This window comes from Otolemur garnettii, unplaced genomic scaffold, assembly GCF_000181295.1.
Source record: "Otolemur garnettii isolate 467f Iridium unplaced genomic scaffold, OtoGar3 scaffold00003, whole genome shotgun sequence".
NCBI lineage: Eukaryota > Metazoa > Chordata > Mammalia > Primates > Galagidae > Otolemur > Otolemur garnettii.
Window position 1 is genome coordinate 19,156,373 of NW_003852398.1, and position 24,001 is coordinate 19,180,373.

Below are 24,001 nucleotides of genomic sequence, written 5' to 3' on the forward strand. Positions count from 1 at the left end.
GGGAGAGATGGGGAAGGCATGGAAAAGACTCTCAACTTTCTCTCTCTCTCCCTCCCTTCCTTCCTTCCTTCCTTCCTTCCTTCCTTCCTTTCTTTTCTTTCTTTCTTTTTTTCTTTGCAGTTGTCGTTGTTTAGCAGACCTGGGGCAGGTTCGAACCTGCCAGCCTTGGTGTATTTGGCCGGCACCCTACTCACTGAGCTACAGGCGCCAAACACTCCCCAGATTTCTTATCCTGTGGTTTGCTAGTCCCATAAATCCCGACAGTATTTTCACCAGACATGAAAATCATTTTTATGCCAACATGTTATCATCCCACTGTATTAGCATAAACTATAGCATGATTGAAAAAACAGTATGGTTCATTTTATTTTAAGTCAAAGGACAAGTTAAAGGTGACTTACTGTGTCCAAAAGAAGTTTTTCAGCTTTGTCCCGGCTGATATTCTCATTGTACCACCTGAAAAGGGGGAAAAATCATATGTCAATGACATTTTTAAAAATTTATTTATTTATAAAAGATAATGCTAGAAAGTCATATGATCATACTCTGTTTCTACCAGTGCTTTTATATTTATTTATTGATTTATTTGAGACAGAGTCTCACTCACTCACCCTGGGGTTAAGGGCTGTGATGTTATAGCTTTACAGCAACCTCAAACTTTTAGGCTTAAATGATCCTCTTGCCTCAGCCTCCTGAGTAGCTGGAACTACAGGTGCCTGCCAGAATGCTCAGCTATTTTTTAGAGACAGGGTCTTGTTCTTGCTCAGGCTGGTCTTGAATTCCTAAGCTCAAGCAATCTGCCTGCCTCAGCCTCCCAGAGTGCTAGGATTACAGGCATGAGCCACCATACCCGGCCTCTACCAGCGCTTTGAAACTCAAAAGTAAACTCAGGTAGTAAAGTATTTGATTGGAGAGAAACAAATAAAACAGCATTGGCAAAATATTAATGATTGTTGAAGCTGAGTTTGGGATACATGGAGATTCATTTTATCCATTTTATCATTCTCTCTACTTGGCATTTCTTGGGAATTTTCCAAAAAGTTTTAGAAAACACTTATCTTTTTCTCCATTTCATAAGTCAGTAGGTAGTTACATGTAGGAGGGTGCTAGGGCAGTTATAAAAATTTATTATCAATTTGAAAGTTTAGCAAATAAATATCTTTTTGAAACAACTGCAGTATTTTCTTCTTTAAGGGTGGTCTTCCAGACCTTCTGCAACGTAATTTAATTATTTTTATAAGTTTGTTGTCTAAGTTTTTGTTTCCATCTAAACACCACAGAAACTTAGGAAAACCACTTAAACAGTGGTAAAGAAGAATAAAAATGATTTTTAGGGATGAAAATGTTTTATGTTGCTAAGAATGTTTGAGCCACATCCTGGGCTCCCTGCCTACTTATTAGGTAAGAGGAGGCAGAATGATCATCAGTTAACCATAAGTTTTGAAAACTAATAAATCCAGAAGGAGAGAAGTTGTAGTTGGGGAAGGAAGACCATTTTACCAAGCTTGTTTGGCCATTTGAGAGTAGCCATGAATAAGAGAGTTAGTGGGTTCATTTGAGGTTTTTGAAAATTCTATGACAGAACAGTATTTTATACCTCCCATTAGATTATCTAATTAAGGGCTGGCAAATAGGCTTCATTTCACATACAAGTCACAAACAGTTACTGATGGCTTCCTAGAACTGCACTGAAAATGTTGTCGTCAGTCTGGGCAGAGTGGATAACAGAGTTATTATCAAGGAGTAATGTCTGAGGTAGGCACTGTGGTTCATTTCTGTAGTCCTATCTTGGAAAGCTAAGGCAGGAGGATTGCTTGAGCCCAGGATTTGGAGGTTGCAGTGAGCTAGAATGATGCCACTGCACTTTAATGCAAGAAACAGAGCAAGACCAGGTCTCAAAAAAAAAAAAAAAAAAGTGGTATCTGGCTGAGTTCAGTGCATGGGAAGGGAATGCCAGCCTTCTCTCACCTGTCTGGCCCTCCATTTTGTGGAGTCAGGTCATCATGACTCTGAACTATGGCAGGTGATCCAATCGATTTACCAACCCACAATTATATTTCCAGGCAGTACATTTTTAAGTTCTTGTGTAGATCTTGTCTCAACTAGACAGCATTGAGTTCAAGGATATAAAGTTATCGCACTGGATATCTTTTATATATATAGTTATATAAGATAAATTTCTGTTTGCTTGTAAGTCATTGCCATTTTATTTTCTGAGATCTGTAATCTGGAAAATGTGAACTGATAGCCCACAGTGTAAATATGACTATTCGTTTGCATAGTATATGTATTTTATTTAAATATGACTTAAAATGCCTCTAGGTGAGGGAATATACTTTTTTATGTACTCTAGACTACCCCATTCCCAATTGCTTTATATTCTGGTGGAATGTGGAGTTGGTGTCCCCATCATAAACCAAGAGATCTGATTAACAGCAAAAACGAACACACAAAATCACCCAGCTTTGTGGTCATTTGAAACAAGTGCCTATTCTTTTCTTCTCCAAAAAGGCATTGACTATTAGAAAAGAGGAATTTAATTTTATTTAAGCACAGTTCCTATATGTTTCATTTCAGCTCAAGTATTCTGGGAGCTGACGATTCATCTGCTAGCTAAGGGAAGGGCTATTCTCACATACGTAATCTAAACAAGCCACAGTTGACGGACTCTTTGGACAGTGATAGCTCTTCACCACAGAAACGATCGGAATTTCAGCAACAAATCCCTTGACCATATTTGAACTAGTAAAGACCCTAATGCATTAACAGGAGTCCTCATTAGCTTGTATTGGTATTTTATATTTGGTGAGTAAACTTTTTTTATTTTTAAATAACTGCAAACTTACAGAAAAGTCACGAAATGCTGTATAAAAGAAATTTCACATACACTTCACCCAGATGCACCAATTGCTGATATATTATACATTTATCTTATCAGTCCTTCTATGTAGACATATGAATAGATGTACTTTTTTGGAAGTATTCGAGAGTTGCCTTTTATTCCTAAGTACCTCAGAGTCTATGGACTAAGATATAGAATATACACTTATATACAACCACAGTACCAAAATTATAAAATTTAATTTAAATCATCTATATGATACTATTCTCTAATTGCACATATATATGTAAAAGTTTTTTTAAGGCTCAAGATTCAACTCAGGATTAACGGTGCATTTCGTTACCATGCATCTTAGTCTTTATTATGGATTGATTTCCTAGCCTTTTGTGTCTTTCATGATACTAACAGGTTTTTTTTGTTTTTGTTTTGAGGTGGAGTCTCACTCTGTCACCCTGGGTAGAGTGCTGTGGCATCATCATAGCTCACAGCAACCTCAACCTCTTGGGCTCAGATGATCCTCTTGCCTCAGCCTCCAAAATAGTTGGGAGTACAGGCACCTGCCATCATGCCTGGCTAGTTTTTTCTACTTTAAGTAGAGACAAGGTCTCACTCTTGCTCAGGCTGGTCTTGAACTCCTGAGCTCAAGCAATCCACCTGCCTTGGCCTCCCAGAGTACTAGGAATATGGTGTGAGCCACTGTCTGTGGCCAATACTCATGCTTTTTAAAGAGCACAGAGCATTTATTTTATAGAATATTCCTTAATTTGGATTTGTCTAATATATTTTCATAACTAAGTTCAAGATTTTTGAACAAGACTATTAGAGAAGTGGTATCTTCTCCTTCTTAGTGCATGACATAAGGAGACACGTGATGGTTTCTTGCTACGTTATTGATGTGAATTTTGATCATTTTTTTAAGATGAGGTCTACCAGTTGTATTTATCTCTACTTCGTAATTATACAAGTTATTTGTGAGGAAATACTTGAAGGCCGTGTAAATGTGGTGCGTTTCATCCAATTTTCACCCTCTAGATGTGACATTCATTGATAATTCTTGCCTTGATCAAGTGGTACTTTGAGTCACAAAATGGTGATTTTTAAACTTTATTATCGATTAATTGGCATTTTACTGTAAGAAATAGCGTTTTCTTATTTATTTACTTATTTACTTTGTCAATTTATCTATTTATTATGGATTCTTACATTACTTTTGATGATTTATAGTCCAATAATGTCATAATTTATTTTGATACTCAAATTGTCCCCGATTTGGTCAGTCTTTTAAAGCTGACTTCTGGGACAATTTGACATGTTCAAATAATTACAAAAATTTCTTTTTGAGTATTTCTTTTCTTTCTGGTACAACAAGATATTCCACGTTCATCTTGTTCTTTTGCTTCCCCAACCCTGGAATCCCAGGCTATTTCTCCAAGAAGTTTTCCTTCTTCTCGGCAGGAAATGTTATTTAGGAACCAAGATCTGGGTGATAGAAATGCACCTGGTTACTGTTGTGGTGTTGCTTCTGGGCCCTTCGATACCTGAGCTAGGAAATAAGTGTACATGATGTATGCTTTGTTTGCTACAACTGAATTTTATTAAACATTCAATACTTCCATTGAAATTATATCCATGTGAACTCTTTCAAAAGATAGTGTGGAAATAAACACTTGCACAATTTAAGCAGATATTTATGTAGCAGCCCGTATAGCCTGTGGCTAGGTGGAGTGAGGGTTATAAGAAATACCTGTATAGCTCAATCATGGAACACCTTGGTGAAAAGGGCATGGAGAGGGAATTAGGTCTCCTAACAAGTGTGAGAGCTCGCGAGATGAGAGCATTGGTGAATTGGCAGTCTCTACACCTGTGGTGTTGAGAGGCACGAGATCAGCTTTTTATTAGGCTGGAGGAGAAGGCAGTTGGGAGCCTGCACATTTGCTTACTCTGACTCTGTCTCCTCTCCTGCCTGCGGAACGCCAGCACGGCGTCTCTGCTGAAGATCGCTAAGCTCTGCTAAAGACTAAGATCTATCTTTCTAAGAAGACTGCTTTAAGACTCTCTCTCTCTCCTGCTAAAGTAGATTGTCCTTAGGCACCTAAGAGAAATTGTTCCTGAGCAAGGTAGCTTAGCTGTCCGCGTCCAGAACCTAGTTAAGCTTGGCCCCAGACCTGGCCAGTCCCAGGTTCTGACAAGCGGTGGCAGTGGTGGGCTGTGACATATTTATTATCTATTATATGTTTGTAGTCATATTAGAAGTATTGTGTTACACTATGTTTTAAGTTAATTTACATTTGATCCAGTATTCATAGTGTTTTTGCCTTCTCAAGTAAGTACAATATTCCTGCTATTCCCAGTAGAACCTTGTCTTTTTACTACAGTCTACTCAAGTATCAGAGAATCATCCCTTTGATAAAAAAAATAGGTGAAGTACCCTCCTTTTCCTCTTGTAGGTTCTCCCCTACTGTTTAAGAATTAGAGCCTGGGAGAAGAAAGTGAATCAGAACGGCAAATGTATGGTATTTTTATAGTCAACCAATGATTTAGTCCTAACCCAGGGAAGATTCCTTGGTACTCTATTTTTTTTTTTTTTTTTTGAGATAGAATCTCCCTCTGTCACCCTAGGAAAAGTGCTGTGGCATCATCACAGCTCACAGCAACCTCAAACTCATGGGCTCAAGGAATTCTTTGGTCTCAGCCTCCCGAGCAGTTCAGGCTATAGGCGCCCCCCACATTGCTGGCTGATTGTTCTATTTTTAGTAGAGACAGGGTCTCATTCTTGCTCAGGCTGGTCTCGAATTCCGGAGCTCAAGTAATCTACCTATCCTTGGCCTCTCAAGGTGCTAGGATTATAGGCACAAACCACTGCTTACTCTATTTTCTGAAAACAAATAAAATATCTTACTCATAGGTTTTCAGGTTATTTGGAGATTTTTCCACCAGATAACTGCTTGGTACGTATCCTTCATGCCTGTTAAAAGGAAAATTACTGTTTAGATTAATAAAGAACTTTGACATCTTCATTTTATAGGTTTAATCCACTCAAAGTCATTGAAAGGTGAGGGAGTCACACACTATTTGGCATTTGTGATAAGATAATTCAAAGTTTAGAATATGAGAATAGTAAAAATAACACAACCTTCCATCTGCTAAAGGCAATACATTTCACCACTTAAATATAATAAATTAAAAGTGGCCGTAGGGCTTAAAAAGCTCCGTTTGCTGGTTTCTTCACTGTGAAATTTCCTCATTGTGAAATTTCCTCTACTGGAAAATAAACTCTCTGTTTTCTTTAAGGAAACATTTCTTGTGTGTGATAGTGTTTTTTCCACTTTAGTGGCATCATTTTATAATCAGGAAACCAAAATAATTAAAATATAAAAGATGACTTTCCAACCACAGGTTCTAAAAGATGTTATCAATTGGTATTGTGAGCTTTAAAAAAAAAAATTGAAAGGCTCCCTAATTGAGCTTCAGATATCAATGGTATTATATCAACATAAACATGAGATAAAGGATAAGATATGGTTGGGTTTGGGAGTGAGGAGTCACTTTTGAGCAAGAATTAATAATCGTGCATAGATAAAAACATAAATTAATAAGGACATCAAAATTCTTTACATTGTGCTTAGCTGTATAGTTTTCAAAGCACTTTCACGTTCGTTATCTCCTTGAAGACCACAATGTGAGAGCAGGGTCCTTTCCACTTTCTAAAGGACCTAAAGCAGATTATACATAAAATCCCTCCATAATCTGCCAATCTGTAAAGACCCCTGATAGTTTCCATTCCATAAAGTGTTTTTTGGCTTTTTTTTTTTTTGAGATAGAGTCTCACTTTGTCACCCCTGGTAGAGTGTAGTGGCATCATAGCTCACAGCAACCTCAGCCTCCTGGGCTCAAGCGATTTCTCTTGCCTCGGCCCACCCAGTAGTTAAAACCATAAGCGCTTGCCACAATGCCTGGCTATTTTTAGAGGCAGGAGTCTCGCTCTTGCTCAGGCTGGTCTTGAACTTCTGAGCTCAGGCAATTCACTCTACTCGGCCTCCCAGAGTGCTAGAATTACAGGCATGAGCACTCGGCCCTATAAAGTGTTTTAATTTTTCTTATAATAAGGCCAATTTTCAGTCTAGTCATTGTGTTTATAGGGAATGTGTAATCTATGTCACAGAATTGTTCTGAGGAATGAAGAAATCAAGAATGGAAATGTCAAATGCAGGAGGATTATGTCACGTTTTATGGGAATTGAACATCCAGCCTCAGAATTATCCTTGAAACAGTGCTCAAGGCAGCCATTGCCAATCAATGGAAGTCGGCTTGTTCTGAAATTTGCCATTCCTCCTTTACCTCTATTTGGAATCCCCTTAATTATGTCTGGTTTTGTCACACTATGTGTTTGCAATTATATGAAAGGATCAAATATTAATAGCAGTTTTGCTATTGAATAGAATAACCATGTTTTAATATGATAACCATGGTGGCTTACTTACATAAATGATAATTCTCATCACTTGTATGTGGATACAGAGAATTCACACAATTCTTATCATCTCACTAATTTTATCAACACTGCGAGACAGACAAAGCTGATTTCATCATCTCCATTTTACTGGTAAGAAAACAGATTCACAAAGGGTAAGTGACTTGACCATAGTCACACATGACAAGAGTGGCTGATACTGAAGTCCGAGATTTCTGCCTCCCCATTTTGCCCACTTTCCACCGTGCAACTCGATCACAAAGCAACCAGGGGAAATTCCCAGAACTCTCAGTGGCTGCTGGGGCGTCCTCTTTGATGCCTTTTCAAGTGTATAGTTAAGCCTGTCTGCAGGCCACTGCACAAAGCGTAAACTGACATTTGGGCAAGCGAGACCTAGGAGAGGAAATTTCCTGGCTCATTAGATACACTAAATAATGTCAGTTGATTGAACTGATGAATAGCTGAGTAAGTCCCTTTGGTGTCTGCAGACCCGGGCAGTCTTGAACCTGTTTCTGACATGAGCCTCCCCCAATAGGCAAGAGGGGTAATGTGACCAGCCTCATTTGCCTCCTTAAGTCAGCTAGAGAAGGAGGCTCCAGACGAGGGGCTTTGGGGTCGGCTCTTAACTAGCAAACTATACTGTGTCTCTAACCACAGACCTCAATCTAGCTACATTTTACATCTCACTTCTGCCTCCACCTGCAATGGGGTTGACAAGGCTACTTAAAGAGAAGGTACCTTGAGAATGAACATTCTGGAATGTGTAAAATGCAAAGCTTTCACCTTGGATGAATTTGTAGCCTTTCTTTCTTTCTTTTCTTTCTCTCTTTCTCTCTGTCTCCCTCCCTCCCTCCCTCTTTTCTTTCTTTCCCCATCAAATTGGCTTTTCTTATTAAGTTTAATGACACTGAGTGTTGGCACTTCTATAACCCCATTAAAGAGGACATAAATTGGGCAAACATTTTGGCAAAATTATCTATCAAAATTAAGATATCACATACTCTGACTCAACAGTTTCACAGTTAGAAATGTGAGGTATTTATATGTATGTATTTAAAAGATTGCCAAGATATGTGAAAATCATAAGATCCTCACTGAAGCCTAGTTTGAAATAACAACAACAACAACAACAACAACAACAACAAAAATCAAATAGCCAGGGAACTAATTGTCCTGGCATAAATGATTATTTAAATATTTATAACGCATGTATACATTCTAACACCAAGCAGTTGCTTTATAAAACCTGGAAAACTTGGGACATTAGAGTAGCTGTTTTAAACATGAAGAATAACTGGATCACAGCACAAATGAAGAAAGATGTATTTGTGTATAATAGATGTATTCGTATATATATATATGTATATACATAATAGATGTATGTGTATATATGTATGTATCCCACATTCCCCTGAAAATAAGACCTACCCCCAAAATAAGCCCTAGCAGGATTTCTATGCATTGGTTAAATATAAGCCCTACCCTGATAATAAGACATAGTGATGGGTGTGGCTCTGCATAGCCATGCCATGCATTTCAGCGTAGAGAGAAGACATCCCCTGAAAATAAGCCCTAGTGTGTCTTCTTGAGAAAAAATAAATATAAGACAGTGTCTTATTTGGGGAGAAACATGGTATATATAGATGTATGTGTGTATATGTGTGTGTATATATATATATATATATATATAAACTTTTTGTTTAAGATACACAAGAGAGTATTAATAGTAATTATTTTTGGATTTGATGGGGGGGAGGCAAATGGAGAGTGGCTTTTTTCTCATGTATATTCTTTCTATGTTAGTTAAAAAAAACATGGCCATAAGCTAGATGTTACAATCATGGAGTGTTTTCTTTTGCTTTTTAATATAATAATAACCTTACATTTTGAAAAAATGTTAACCCTTAATATTAATATACAAGGGTATTCATTGCAGTGTTGTTAATATTTACAAAATATTGCAAAGAACCTAAGTGGCCAATAAAGGAATTTGCTGGGCAATTGGCACTTGTGAAACCTTATTTCCACTAATTGTTTTGATGGCTAGTTTAGTGATTATGATTATATATATATATATATATATATATTTTTTTTTTTTTTTTTTTTTTTCTGAGACAGAGTCTTACTCTACTGCCCCAGGCTAGAGTGCCACGGCATCATAGCTCACTGAACCTTAAACCCCTGGGCTCAAGTGAACCTCTAGCCTCAGCTGGAACTACAGGTGCCCACCACAACCCCTGGCTATTTTTCTATTTTTAGTAGAGACAGGGTCTCACATTTGCTCAGGCTGGTCTGGAATGCCTGAGTGCAAAGGATCCTTCATTTTCGGCCGTCCAGAGTGTGAGGGTTATAGGTGTGAGACCCCGTGCCCAGTCTGCTACCTTTTTTCTGATGCTTCCTAATTAGATGCTTCCTTCCCTCGTGGCTCTCCTACTGTAGTGAGCACACCGAGGGAGGGAGGATAAATCAGTCTGCTATTTTCTTTGCTCTGACCACACCTTGAACCTGGAGGCAGCAACCACAAAGATGCCTTACCCATTCCTGTCTTGAACTCGCCACCAGTGAATCTCAGAACTGTCCAGCAGGCAGTATTCTTCATTGCAGCGCAGGGCGAGTTCCTGAGGGTCGTTCGTTTGGTAATCATACAAGGCAATGACCACGGTTTCTTCATGCTCTGGAAGTGATCGCTGGGGAAGGAAGGCAACAAAACCAAGCAAAGACATTAAAAGGAAGTTAAGTGCAAAGCAAGATCAGCAAATCCCTGACCTATAACTTGCTCCTGGGCCTATGCCTGGTCAACACCAGTTTCTACAGTCCATTGACTGTATCAGTGGAGACACTGTGCCTTCTCAGGTTGGCTTTCTTTGTGAGTTAGTGTTACGGTGCTGAATATGACACAAAGACATCAGTCCCTGGAATTCATCACATTCCTCACTCTACGAGGTACATTCTGACCACTGTAATTTCCAAGCAGCCATGTACTTTTCACAAAGGGCTGCTAACTTCTCTACCTGTGCCATGTTATGTGCTGCAGCCTTTCTGCCAGAACCACCATGCTCTTGGTGAAGGAGATACAGCTAACAGTAATTCATTCATTCCAAGCTTTGCTGATATAATTTATAGATTTGTCCAGATTTGCAGAACCATGGGTTATTGGACCTGAAATTCTTCTGACAGATCATTTAATCCATTAATCTTTCACTTAGGATAGGGAAACTGAGGGGGATTGGGAAATGGGGAAACGGATATGGCCAATTTAGCACTTGAATTGGTCTTGGTGCTCTCCACTGTAGCACCTGGGCACCCTTCTTTGTCTTATAGACTCTCTTGCTAATGTTTCTGCCCCTCAGTACATTTCTGAGGATGAGATATTGAAGACATAAGGAAAAGCCCATAAAGCAAACCATCATCAGAATTCAGGCTGGGCACACCTGCTGCGGACTGGCAGACTCTGTGAGACAGTAGATATGAGAAATGATTGAGTTTGCTGGTTAGAATTGGATTTAGTGTTGGGACATCACAGGTGCCCCAAGCACATTGAAGCATTTGGTATAAAAATACTGGAGCTAAAAAAAAAAAGGAAATAAAAGACTTATCATACTGATGTAGTAGTATATCATCCCAACTGCACGCAGATTGGAATTTAAAGTCCAAATCTTTGTGGATCTTGGGAGAGGGTGGTTTTTGGCACACTACAGACAAGTGTCAAGGCCTGATGCTTTTGCCGTAAGAGTTACTGGGGGGAGGAATTGTGTTCAAGGGCACTTGAAGGAGAGGAAGAAGAGCTACAGCATGGCATGCATCTCTCTAAAGGTCAACTCACTAATTAATCCCTATGAAGAGAAAGGTCAGCTCAGGGCTCTGAAGTTGTGGTGGTACCTGTCCATAGGACATGTTGGGGCATGTTGGATTTCTATGGGGGTATTCTGAATGTCACAAAGTTTGAGAAGTGCTATAAACATTTAATGGGTGAGGGCCCAGAATGCAAAATGTTCTTTTTTTTTTTTAAACAAGTAATTTTATTTTATTATTTTATTTTTTTGGCTAGGGCTGGGTTTGAACCTACCACCTCTGGCATATGGTGCCTGTGCTCTACTCCTCTGAGCCACAGGTGCAGCCCACAAAATGTTCTATTGGGATGCCACATTCCCTACCACTTTTGAATGTCCTGGTTGACATCCATGTGATGAGAATCCTATTTATGCAATAATTAAAATATATAAGACCCTGAGCCTAGAAACTACCTCTATCCTTCACAAAGTCCTGGGTTTCCTACCATTGCAAATACCTTGTACACTACAGGAAGATTATACTCTATTTAGTTCAGAACTATACCAAGCATTCTTCACTATTTTGGAAAACCTCAACACAGGTAGTAATACTATATTTAAATCACAATACAATATCCCTGTACACATATTAGTTTAATTTCAGCTGCCAAATGTATTTATTTATTTTGACACAGAGTCTTACTTTGTTACCCTCAGTAGAGTGCCATGGCATCATAGCTCACAGCAACCTCAAACGCTTGGACTCAAGTGATTCTCTGCCTCAGCCTCCTGAGTGGCTGAGACTACATGTGCCCACCACAATGCCCAGCTATGTTTTAGAGACAGGGTCTTGCTTTTACTTAGGCCAGTCTCAAACCTGTGAGCTCAGGCCATCTGTCACCTTGGCCTCCCAGAGTGCTCGGATTACAGGGCTGAGCCACTGTGCCCAGCCTCAGCTGCCAAATTTAATGGGATCCTACTTACAGGTGTAATGGATGATTTTATCATGTCTTCCAATGAGGTCATGCCCCAATATTTATATATAAAAACATGTATTATGGTTCATAAATTTTTTTCTTTCCTTTTTTTTTTTAGTATTACAGTTAGAGGATTTATTGATTCTTTTAAAAACTATGTGTTTACATAAGATGCATTTTTTATGAATTTCTTTTCATAACAAAAGGAACTTTATAAAAAATATTTGTCAAAAAAGAGAGCATTGGATCTGATAGGGTTGAGAATGACTAGATTGAAGTGAGAAGATCAAGAGATAGCATTTGGAGAAACTGAGAGTCTGTGGGCTCTGGCAGGGCTGCCTGGGTGAAGAGATGAGGCAAGGAGTGAATGAGGGTCTGATTGCCCAGCTACTCGGCTACAGGACTCAGAGCACCGGTGGCCTCCAGGTGGTCTCATGGCACCAGCTTGGGAGAGCTCCACTGGCTGGAGAAGGGCCTCACACAAAGCTCCAGTAGAGGTGGCAGGTGGAAGGTGTCTTCAGGGAAAGCCAGAGAGAAAGAACACGTGCAGACAAGTGGCCCCTTGGGAAGCTGTAAGGAAAGGCTGAGCCCCTGTGGATGTGGGGGGCTGAGAGGCATTGGAATCTGGACTGCAGTGTGAAGCATCACCTCATTTGCACCCACAGGCTAGAGAGGCCTGCGATCCTTGGTTACCCTGACTATGGGTATTCTCCATCTTGACCCTAAATATCCACCTTCCCCCTCTGGAGGGCTGGCCCTGCTCCCCAGTTTTTCTCACACATAAAGTGAGGCCTAGAATAGATTAGAAAACGTAGTTTCTCTATGTGCCAATCCAAGATGTTATCTCCCTGAAGGTAACAGAATAAGAAGAGGAAGGAAAAGATGACTTCAGTGGCTCAGAGTAAGAAACATTGTAATGGATTTAGACATGTGGTTGAAACTACAGCAACGATTCCAAAACCCCCTGTGGTCAAACTGTGTTGACAGCTGCTCCTCCAAGAAGTCTGCAAAGGCAAATGATGGGGTCTGAGGAGGGACAGACCAGCCGTGTGGGAAGACAGAGCAGCCGCGTTTTCTGTCTTTCACCTTCATGGCTGAAAAAAGACAAGTGCAGCCTGACTCGAGATGAGAGGCTCAGGAGGGATTGCTGAGGAGACTGTGAGCAAGGACGGTGGGATTTCAAACTTGCCCACCACGCCTTGGGGAAAGACGTCTATGAGACAGAAAGGGAGAACTCTCCTTTTCTGCTCCAAAGTATACTGATTTCCTGTTGTGAGGGAGTAGGCCGATGACAGATTTAAAAGCCAGCCCAAGGTTTTCAGGATTTAGAGCTTCCTCTATGGGGAAGCTGCCAGTTTGAAATGTTACCATGTTGGTCGGAAGGAAAAAAAGCAGAGCTCATTCTTTAGGAAGAAGCAGAATCAGTAGATTCTAGAATTAAGGGCAAGTACTCACATGTGGGTATTGGTGTTAATACTGTTATAAGGTAAAGGTGATATCCCCTATCTAAGGGTCATGATCCTATGATCCTTCTCCTACCTTTTCATTTTTTTACTTTCCTGAACAGAATAAGCTTTCCCAGAGCAGCAACTGCATTTAAGACACATAAGTCAGTATATTACAGACCAGTGGTTCTCAAATGTCAGTGTACCTCAGAATCACCTGGTGGCTTCTGAGAATGCAGTTTACTGGGCCCCTCCCCCTGAGTTTTGGATACAGCAGGTCTGGGGGGTGGGGCTTAGGATCTGTAGTTCTAACCTGCTCCCAGGTGAGCAATTGAGTTAATAATCACCAGAAACTGCATCTTGCTAAGTTGCTGAAATGCCTTTTGAAAGCCTCAAGACCTCTCCTGGGACTGATTTCTCAAGCTTTGCAATAAGAATAAAACTATAATCCTCTGAAGTGGATAGAACAGATAGTAAGTTAAAAAGTAGATAACAGAGACGTGAAAGTGCTTTGAAATATGCAACGTATCAAACATATGTCTCCAAAGTGCTTCAATGTCAAGGCACAGGGTAAATGCACATTTTTATATAGAGTATAAAAGCTCTCATTAGACTCCAAAGTGGTCAAGTGACTTTGGTCAAGGGACACGGTTTGCCAGAGGTGTTTCCTGAGTGAATGAGGTGAGGTGGAGATGCAGCAGCTGGGTGGTCCTGTAAGTGGACAGACCCATAAGACAGTTCAGGCCCAAGAAACCCAATGTGTTGATTTCGGCTGAATCATGAATGTGCTGCCTGCATCTGGGGGTTGAGAAACACAGGAAGACGGGAACGTGCAGGCAGGGGCACGCCAATCAGGCCGCCGTGGCCGCCTGCACCCGGAGCTTGGGCTCTTGGCACTTACCCTGTTGTCTTCAGGAGTGGGAGGAAGAGGCTTCTTTGAAGCTGAAACAAGAAAAACAGAGAAAGAAAAAATAAGCATGAAACTCAACAAACCCAACCGGAGGTGAGCAGCCAGGGGGCTTTTCAGAGAAAAGGGGCCCAGAGAGAACAACAGAAGAAAAGGGGCCAGAGGAAGATGACGAGACCCAGACAGGCCCAAACCAGGCCTGTCTTTAATCTCTTCTATCCTGCTGGTTCCTGAACCCCTTTTCTAGGAGACACCAGAGGCTTCTAGAAGTCCATAGTTTGGGCCCTCTTTGTCTGTACTCCCAGAGGAGTTAGGGCCAGGCATCCTCAAACTATGGCATGCAGCCCCCATTGGACCCACCGAGGACATTTGTCCAGCCCGCCGGGTGTTTTTGCCGCCGCTGCCCGTCCTGCTTAGCAGCCGACTCGTCCCAGGGGCCCTCAGTCTGGCCCTCCAACGGTCTGAGGGACAGTGAACTGGCTCCCTGTTTAAAAAGTTTAAAAAGGACCCCTGGTTAGGCTGTGGCCTTCTCTGTAGGCACTGAGGCTTCCACGAATGTCTCTGCCACCTGCTAAGCCCCGGGGTGGGAATCGATGACTCAAGGCAACAGTGACTCACAGACTTCCTAATGCTGTCGTGGGCCTGGGGAGGGTGGCAGAGGTGGGAGGTCCCTGCTGCTTGTGAGCAGGCTGGAGTCCACTTCAGTTGCCTTGAGGCATCTGACTTGGGCTCCCCTCTCATCGCCTCCCCCAGCATCTCTCTCCTCTGTCTCTCCAGCTCATCTTTCCATGCCACCATGTCTCACTCTCTTTTGCTTTCCTCTCTCTCCTGTCCTCTCTCTCTCTCTCCCCTTCTCCTTCCTTCTATCTCTCCATCTCCCTCCCTATTTCTCCTTTGTGGTACTGCAGAGGTCAGGCCTGGAGTCAGTGTAGCAAAGTTGTGTGTGTCTGGGAGTATGTGTGATATGAGAGGCACTACACAGGATTCAGCTCAATGCAGACTTCTTTAATAATAAAAAGAAAATGGGCTGGATAGGTAGGGGCTGGGCCATTCATCTCCATATATATGAGGGTGACTTACAGCCCAGGTCAGGGATGCGGGAGAGGAGAGTCACACAGTGACACTGACTCCACAAACAAAAGCCTGCTAGGGGATTGACTTGGGAATATATTTAACACAGAAGAAGGAAAACCCATATAATTACGAAAGGGGAATGGTAAACTCTCACCCAGTGGGCACGATGTAGGGGTATGTAGCAAACCCCCTGAGTGAAGGGCTCAATTACAACTTGGACTTTACCTAACAAATGCAAACAATGTAACCTTTTATGTACCCTTTTATTCATCTGAAATTAAGAAAAAACCCACATAATTGGTAGTATGGTTCCCATTTGGCACTGAACTTGGAGCCAGGAGACAGCCTCCCACCCTCAGATCCACCTATACGAACCCTGGGCCCCTTCCAGCCCTGCATATCTGTGACTGGTCTCCTTTTCTACTTCCTCTGGCCCTGTTCTTCCCTTCCTTCTTCTCTCTCTCTGTGAAATTAGTATGTGGGGAGAGCAGGGCCAGTTCTGGTTGCAGAAATGGGTGTTGCTGTGGGTTGGGTCTATTTCACTCAACCACTTCTGCTGTGTCCCAGACATACATATGTACTGCTTGCTCTATCTCAGCCTCAGATTCTTCTGTCCACAGAGAAAGACTGGTAGACATAGTTATCATTTATCAAGAACTCATTAAGTGCCAGCAGCACTTCGGCTTCCCTTAACCCATGGAAGTGCCCAATAGCCCCACAGGTCATTACTTATTATCATCATGCACATTTTACAGGTGAAAATCAGAGGGGTTAAATAACATATATGAAGTCACACAGCAAGGGAGAGGTGGGCTGAGACTCACCTAGATATTTTTTCACGCCAAAGCCATGTGCTCACAGATCCTGCAACATCAATGTGCCCAAACCCAGGAACCCTACAAGCTTTCACCCTGGCCAAATGACCATGTGCTGTTTTCATAGCACAGCATGCTTCTCAAAACCTCTGCTCTCTGTTGTGTGAGAACTGTGATGGGTAAGGCTACTTAACAACTCAGAAGAGGGTAGAGTGATGCTCGGAGGGAGAGAGGGCAGCGGGTTGCAAAGAAAAGCAAACCCATCAGCCGAGTGATTGTCTGGCACATGCACAGGAGGCCCCGAGGCGGTCAGGCCCTGGGTTCACCTGGAAGGAGGAACTTTCCCACTCGGCATGATGCTATCAACACATCAGCCCCCTGTTTACCACTCAGTGGAGGAAAATGCTGTACCCTCTGAAGAGGAGTAGCTGTGATATGCAAAACACTCGAAAACGGCAAAATGGAAGCACAGACTCAAAGAATTTGACAATTGGAAGGGCACTTAGCTATTATTCACCCTCCTCCCCTGAGACCTCCTTTACTGTTTTAAAGATGAGGACATTAAAGCCCTTGGTGACCAAATGACTTATCTGAGGACCCATAGCAAGGTGCTGGCAGGAGTTTGAAGACCAGATCTCTAGCTTTGGAAAGGGCTTTTCCTCACTGAGGTAGCCCACGCCATCCTGTCATCGGGGAGGATTCCATTCATATAAAACCTTCCGCCTCTTTTTTATTAAATACTGGAGGTTTTAATGGAGGCATCAACTTCTAAAACTTGGTGAGTATCATTCTGGGTCAAGGGGCTGGTAACACTTCAGGACTTTCTTTCCCAAGGTGGAGGGTGAGAAATGGTGGTTTTAGTGTGGTACTGAAAGGGGTTGTGACTCAGGAAGTCACGGAAAACCCAGGTATGTGTTACATCCGCCTCAGGTCGTCAATCTGAAGTATTAAATGTTAGTGCAACAAGAGATTGATAAATGAGAAGGCGTAGCAGTGGGGTCTGAGGTCAGGAGGAGACAGGAATGGAAGCAGAGCAAGTCACTTGGGCGGTTCTTCCTACTTGGCTAGCTGTGTGACCTGGAGCACACTGCATCACTCAAGGTCACCCATGTTTCAGTATCACACCATCTGCTCCAGGGGGTTGAGAGGAGCAGGAGCTTAATGAATGTGAAAGTGCATTACAGCAGAGTTGCACTATTGGTTAAGGTCCCCAAGTCATCACATTAGGTAAAATGCAGTCCAGTCCCGGGGACCTGAGCCTTTGTTGTCAAAGGCCAGGAAACAACTTTTTTTTTTGTTTGCACTTTGCATTTACACTGTGGCCTTTTTTTGTCTGAGATTGTACAAGTCAAGGGTGAGTTCGAAGGGGGCATGGGGCGAAGCCACAGAGGAAAACAAAAAACTTCTTTTTTACTTCTTCACCCCCTTAAGGGTATAGAGTTGAATTAGTATAATTAAACACATACATGACGTGTTGCCACTGGAAGAAATACATATATATATATATGTATATATGTATATATATATATATATATATACCACCAATGACAATAATGTCCTCATCTCTAAGGTACTAGGGGAGGTCTTACGGACTTAGGATAAACAGTATCTAAACAGAATTGCCCTTCCAATCCTGAAATTCCTTGAATCCACGCTTCCATTTTGCAATTTTCAAAAATTTTGCACATGTATCTCAGAGCTGTGTCTACAATTTAAGATCAAGTAGACCATGCCATTCAATTTCCTTTTTGTTTTTGGAGACAGAGTCTCACTACATTGCCCTTGGTAGAGTGCCATGGTGTCACAGCTCACCACAACCTCAAACACTTGGGCTTAAGCCATTCTCTTGCCTTAGCCTCCCAAGTAGCTGGGACTACAGGCTCCCACCACAACACCTGGCTATTTTTTTGTTGCAGTTGTCATTGTTCTTTGGCAGGCCCTGGCCAGGTTTGAACCTGCCAGCCCCGGTGTATGGGCTGGTGCCCTACCCACTGAGCCACAGGTACAGAGCCTAACATGAAGACGATCACAATACACACAAATCTCCTGGGGATATTGTTAAATGCAAATTCTGATCTAATGGTTCTTGTGTGGGGCCAGAAAATTCACAGGTGATGTTGATGCCCTTGGTCCAAAGACCACACTGAGAGCAGTCAGGAGCTATAACGACAACAGCCTGGGGTGAAAAAGCACCAATAGACTTGTGAAAAAGACACATGATTCTCCTTTGAAAATGTACAAGTTTGTGCTCCATCCCTGATACCCCCCTTGAGCGGAAGCAAAGAGCTTTGATTCTTCCGTACTCATTCCACAAAGAAGGAAGGGAATTCCCAGTCTCTTACCATTTTTGGTTGGATCATACTGGGCACAGCCTGTTGCAAGCTTCTCCAGCTGAGAGCAGCATCTCCATCTCCCATCCATCCAAAAATTAGGATGATACATGGGCACCAAACTGTTATTATTCCTCGTTTCTGAAAGGGATTGGCACAAGCAGCAGAGTTATTTCCAGGTTAGTCTATTAAAGGCCACCAACTTTATAACTGCCTGAGATTGGACCTTGCTGTATGACCCTGAATGAGTATTACCTGGAATTGTCAGAGACGACTGGCCTTCCCCCGAGCACGTACATTCATTTGTGCTGATTACTGAAAGAGTGCGTGTTGGATTTAGGCATCAGCAGCTCTGGGTTCTTGTGTGGCTCTGCCTTGGGTTAGTCGTGTGTGCTCAGGTTGGGCAAACCCTCCCCTGAGCTTCAGTTTCCCCCACTATGCAAGGAAGTTGTGGGATTGGATCACTGGGCTCTGAAACAGTGCCTCCAGGGGGACGGGAAGGCTGAGAGAGGGCCGATTGCAGGATTCCTGCCCTTTTCCCTCTTCTATCTTCAACCACAGCAACGTTGCTTTTATCCCTTCTAAATCCGTGGCTTTGAAGAGTTTGGCAGGGAGGAAAGGGGTTCTGTTACTGAAAAAGAAACCCCCAAACTCGTAACTAGACAGTTAATCTCTAAAGTTCTTTCCAGCTTTAACATCCTGGGTATAAAATCCCTTCCTAGAGGGAAAGTGCCACTGGATAGAGCTGGGGCCTTTTTGATCACTGTTTACCTTAGTGTTTGTTCTACGTCCTATGACTGGGATACCTGGGAGCATTTTCCATTTGACCCAGAACTTGCCTGTTCATACCCTAGTTGAGGCTCACAACAGCCTTGGAAGAAGATATGCTTTATATTTTTATTCTCCATTTTCAGGTAGAGGAGCCATGGCTCCAGAGATTTCCAATGGGTTGCTTACCCTGAGTCCTCACAGCTACTTAGAGACAGATGAATATTTGAACCCAGATCTTTGGACACTGCAGTGCTTTAGGCTAACATATAATAGTGGTAAAATTAAGAGCTTACTTTGGGATGGATATTATCCTAAGTGTCTTTCATGTCCTAACTCATTAATTCTCACAACCCTATGACTGTTTTTAGTTGAAATTTACAGCTGAGGAAATGGAGACACACATGAAGTTCAAGAAACTTACCCAAGGTCACATGCTAATAATCGGCAGAGCTGGGATTTTCACCTCAGCTGCCTGGCTTTCTATCCCACGTGCTTAACTATGATGCTGGTTCTGATTGTGCCATCAGGAAGAAGTAGCTTAAGAAAGTCTTTTTTTTTTTTGGCCAGAGCTGGGTTTGAACCCATCACCTCTGGCATATGGGGCCAGCACCCTACCCTTTTGAGCCACAAGCACTGCTGGCTTAAGAAAGACTCTTATCGATGCTCTGAAAAGCTTTAAAGTGTGCTAACATTTATTGGGTTCTGACTGTGGGCCAGCTTAGTCCCCAGGACTTAACTGATGTCAGCTCTGGAGGCAGGTTCTATTATTCCTTCCTCCCCTTTGTTCACAGATGGGGAACTGAAACATAGCAGTAAGGTGTTGGCCCAAGTGGAAGAGCTGGGATTTAAACCCAGGTCAGCACACTCCAGGGTCTATGCTCTTCCACATGCTGTAACATGAGTCAGCTAACTTTTTCTTAAAGGGCCAGACAATAAATATTTTAGGTATTTTTGCTTACCATGAGACAAAGTTGAGGGTCTTGGTTAGGTACTTACACAACCGTATAGAATGGACCATATGAAATATTTAGCTCAGAGCCTTGCAAGAATAGGCCACAGGCTAGATCTGGGCAATCCCTGAACTATACTGGCTGTTGGCTTCTGGGCCCAGGGAGACAACTAGAGACCTTTCACCAACACCAAAAGGAAAAAGTGCTCAGCTGTCAGCTGTTCTCAAGCCAAACTCTATTCTATTGTGGAACCTAACCCTATTATAGGATCGAGGGGGTCAGTGACTCAACAACACAGGAGTTTAATTACCTTCTTTAAGGGCCAGCACCCAGCGCTGCCGGCTCTCTCGGTCTGGAGCAAACACATACAGGAGGTGGTTGTCATGCACTACCTGGAGGCACAAACAGAGTTCCAGGTGAGCAGCGTGCCTGGAGATGGGTGACTGTCAGCAGGCTCATCTGGCCTACGGGGCCTAGGGTGGGGTCGCGGGTATTTGTTGTCATATAGCCAAATATTTGGGTGGTTAGGGGACTGGTGTCTTCCTTTTCCAGATGTTGGAGTGCTATGAAAACCCAGGGTGAGAAGAGTAGGTCACTCTTCTTAGCTTCCATGCCACCAATAAGCAATATGAGGGCTGTCCGGAAAGTATCCAGCCATGCACTCTGAAAAATAGCATTAACGGTAGCTGGATACATTCTGGACAGCTCTAGTATTCCATTACATTAAAATAGTGAGAGAAAAAAAAAATTCTCATCTTGACTAGAAAGCATACTGATGTTAATTTTGTAGTGATTTAAAAAGTCTTTCTGGAATATGAAAGAGAAAGACATTAGATGACAAATGTGTAATTGGGATTTTTAAAAGCTTCTTATTTCGGAAGAGTTTAAGACTCACAAGAAGTCCCCAAAATAGTGCAGAGTTCCTGTGCACTTTTCATCCACCTTTCCCCACCGATAACGTCTTACGTAACCAGAGCACATTTTCAAAACCACGAGATTGACATTGGAACCATACTGTTCATTAATTACAGGCCTTCTTTGAATTCCTCCAGGTTTTTTCATGCACTTATTTGTAACTGGGATTTTTAACCACTGGGAAGTACATGTCATTTATTTTCAGTCCTAAAAATTCCAATTCGTGGGGGTCACTTTTTCAGTAGGAGAAAAGCTCTTTTCTGTGACACACTAAAAATGGAACATTCATCCTGCAGGTTAGCAAACAAGAATGGTACCCTGGGAATGATGCACACAAGGAGACAGCTACACCCTCAGAGCCATAAATACCAAGAGTCAGACACCAGATAAAAAGGGACTCTAAAGACACCCTCCATCAGCTCTGTCTGGCCGGAATTTCTACAGTGATGGAGGTGTTCTATAATCTGTGCTGCCAGTGTGGCTGCTGAACACATGAAATGTGCCTGGTGCTACTGAGGAGCTCAATTTTAAATGTCATTTAATTTTAATTAAGTTACTTCTTTTTTTTTAAATTATTGTTTATTTTTTTATTTTTTTTAATTGAATGGTATCTAGGTACATTAATGCACTTCTGGGGTACAGTGTGGGGTTTTCACACACAATCTGAAACACTTCCATCAAACTGGTTAACATAGCCCTCATGTCATTTTCTTAGTTATTATTTTAAAACATTCACATTCTACTCTTAGAAAGATTCACCTGTACCCTTGTAAGATAAACCTCAGAAGTGATCCCTCCAATCCTCCTCCCTCCACCCCTTCCCCCTCCCCTCTCCTTCCCCCCTCCCCATATTCTTAGGCTGTTATTAAGTTATAGCTTTCATATAAAAGGTATAAATTAGTTTCATAATAGGGGTGTGTACATTGGATACTTTTTCTTCCATTCTTGTGATACTTTGCTAAGAAGAACATTTTCCAGCTCCGTCCATGTAATTAAGTTACTTCTAATGGTAAACATCCACATGCAGCTGGTGGCTGCTCTACTGGACCGAGTGACTCCAGAGAGCTCTCAGATTGTACAATCTGAGTCTTTTTGCTTTGGAACCTCAAAGCAGTTTGTAACCAAGGATTACAATGTGTTGTCTCATATCGTGAGTCAAATGTACTTAAGGCTCAGGCCTTGATGGCAGCTTTTTTCCATCCCTCAGTAGCAGACTAATTAGGACTTTCCTTGAGGTAGGGAAGATATGAGGGGAAGGGGAATGAAAAATAACCACCTTCTCAAGATTCTTTTTTAATCTTTGTTAAGTAAGTGAAAGAATTAATGAACGTCATTGATGGAAGCAACAGAGAAGTCTTCTTAAGGGCTTGATCTAAGTGCTGAGCCAGGACCAGAGAGAGTCTTTCCACCTTCTCTCACCCAATGACTGATTTAACTGTGCACCAAGGAATAGGGAACTATCTGCCTTAGGCCTAATGGACTTACCTGAAATGGGTATTTGTAGTGGCAGGGGATGATAATGTCACTTTTCACAATCTCCACACATTTGATCCGGGAGAGTTCAATGCAGCCCTTCAACGTACGCTTTTTCTGTGGGAAGACAAGCACATCCCATTTATCAAAGAAAGAAGATAATATTTTTGTTCCAATTGCCTCTAGAAATCTACTACTGGACTCAATTCACTAGCTTTGTCAACCAACCTCACCCTTTCCAACCAAATTTGCAAAAGCGTGCTCCTGGCCCTCAGTCCAAGAAAGGCATTCTGGGCAGACACCCAGACCACATGTCCTCTGAACTCTCTTCTTGATGGGATTTCCACTCATTGAGCCACAGAGTCATCTACGCTGCTGCCCTTGTATAAATAGCTGCACGTATAGAACTCAGCTGGGGGGAAGGGGGCAGTGCCATCTATAGAAAGTAAACCACGCATGGGCCAATTTTCTCTGCTTTCCTCACCTATCACCCTTCCCATCAAATGTTACTGGACCCCCATACCGTTTCCTTGGAAGATTGCTAGATGTATTTCCCTGCTAACTAGTTCATGTGATGGTGTTTGTGATTTATCACCATGTTACACGTTACCCATTTCTAAGGGTCCTTGTGCTTGGAGGGTGGATCTCAGGGGATCTGATGCATCACCCAGATTCTATTGGTAGACTATCGGGCTCCAACAGAAGCTAGTTAGGAAAGTGGTTTTGGAGAGAAGAAGCCTTTCACGGGTGCTTAAAAGTAGGCTGCCATTGAGAATAGGGTTTAATGCAGCTATGGGACCAACTGAAAACACGTCATTATAGCTGATGTGAATCAGTCCCGAAAGACACAATCCTGAATGTCAAAATCTCAGAAGATCAAATCCCTAAATTATAAATTCTTGAAAATAACCAGTTCATTTTCTGTTGTCTGAAGGATAATTGCATCATGTTAGGTGGAACTATTCACTTTGTTATTGTTTTCATTTGGAAATTAAGTATGGTTTAAGGCCGTGGTGATTTTCCAGTGATGTGCCAGGGCACACTGGTGTGCTGTGAGAGGATCTTAGGTGTGCTGTGAAAATTTTAAAAATCATTAAATTATTTTTGAAAGAAGTTCAAAGCACAGTGTTATTTTACTCTTTTTTTGAACAATATAATTTAAGTGTGCTGCAGACGTTTAACTATAGGTTCAAGTACGCTATGAAATAAAACAGGTTAACACTGGTTTAAGGCATTGCATGTAGGTAGTCAAGCTGACAAG

The 24,001-nt window shown here is 42.0% G+C and overlaps 1 protein-coding gene across 1 annotated transcript in view; it reads right to left on the reverse strand.

Annotated features, from left to right (window-relative positions):
* ITK (IL2 inducible T cell kinase) overlaps positions 1-24,001 on the reverse strand; it is a 71,630-nt gene that overhangs the window by 21,800 nt on the left and 25,829 nt on the right. The window contains exons 2-8 of the mRNA XM_003782003.2: positions 22,753-22,857; positions 20,663-20,744; positions 18,644-18,772; positions 14,407-14,447; positions 9,849-10,000; positions 5,742-5,807; positions 402-456 (exon numbers count right to left, since the gene is read on the reverse strand). Coding sequence (XP_003782051.1) covers positions 402-456; positions 5,742-5,807; positions 9,849-10,000; positions 14,407-14,447; positions 18,644-18,772; positions 20,663-20,744; positions 22,753-22,857 — 630 coding nt within the window. The remainder of the gene's footprint in view (positions 1-401; positions 457-5,741; positions 5,808-9,848; positions 10,001-14,406; positions 14,448-18,643; positions 18,773-20,662; positions 20,745-22,752; positions 22,858-24,001) is intronic.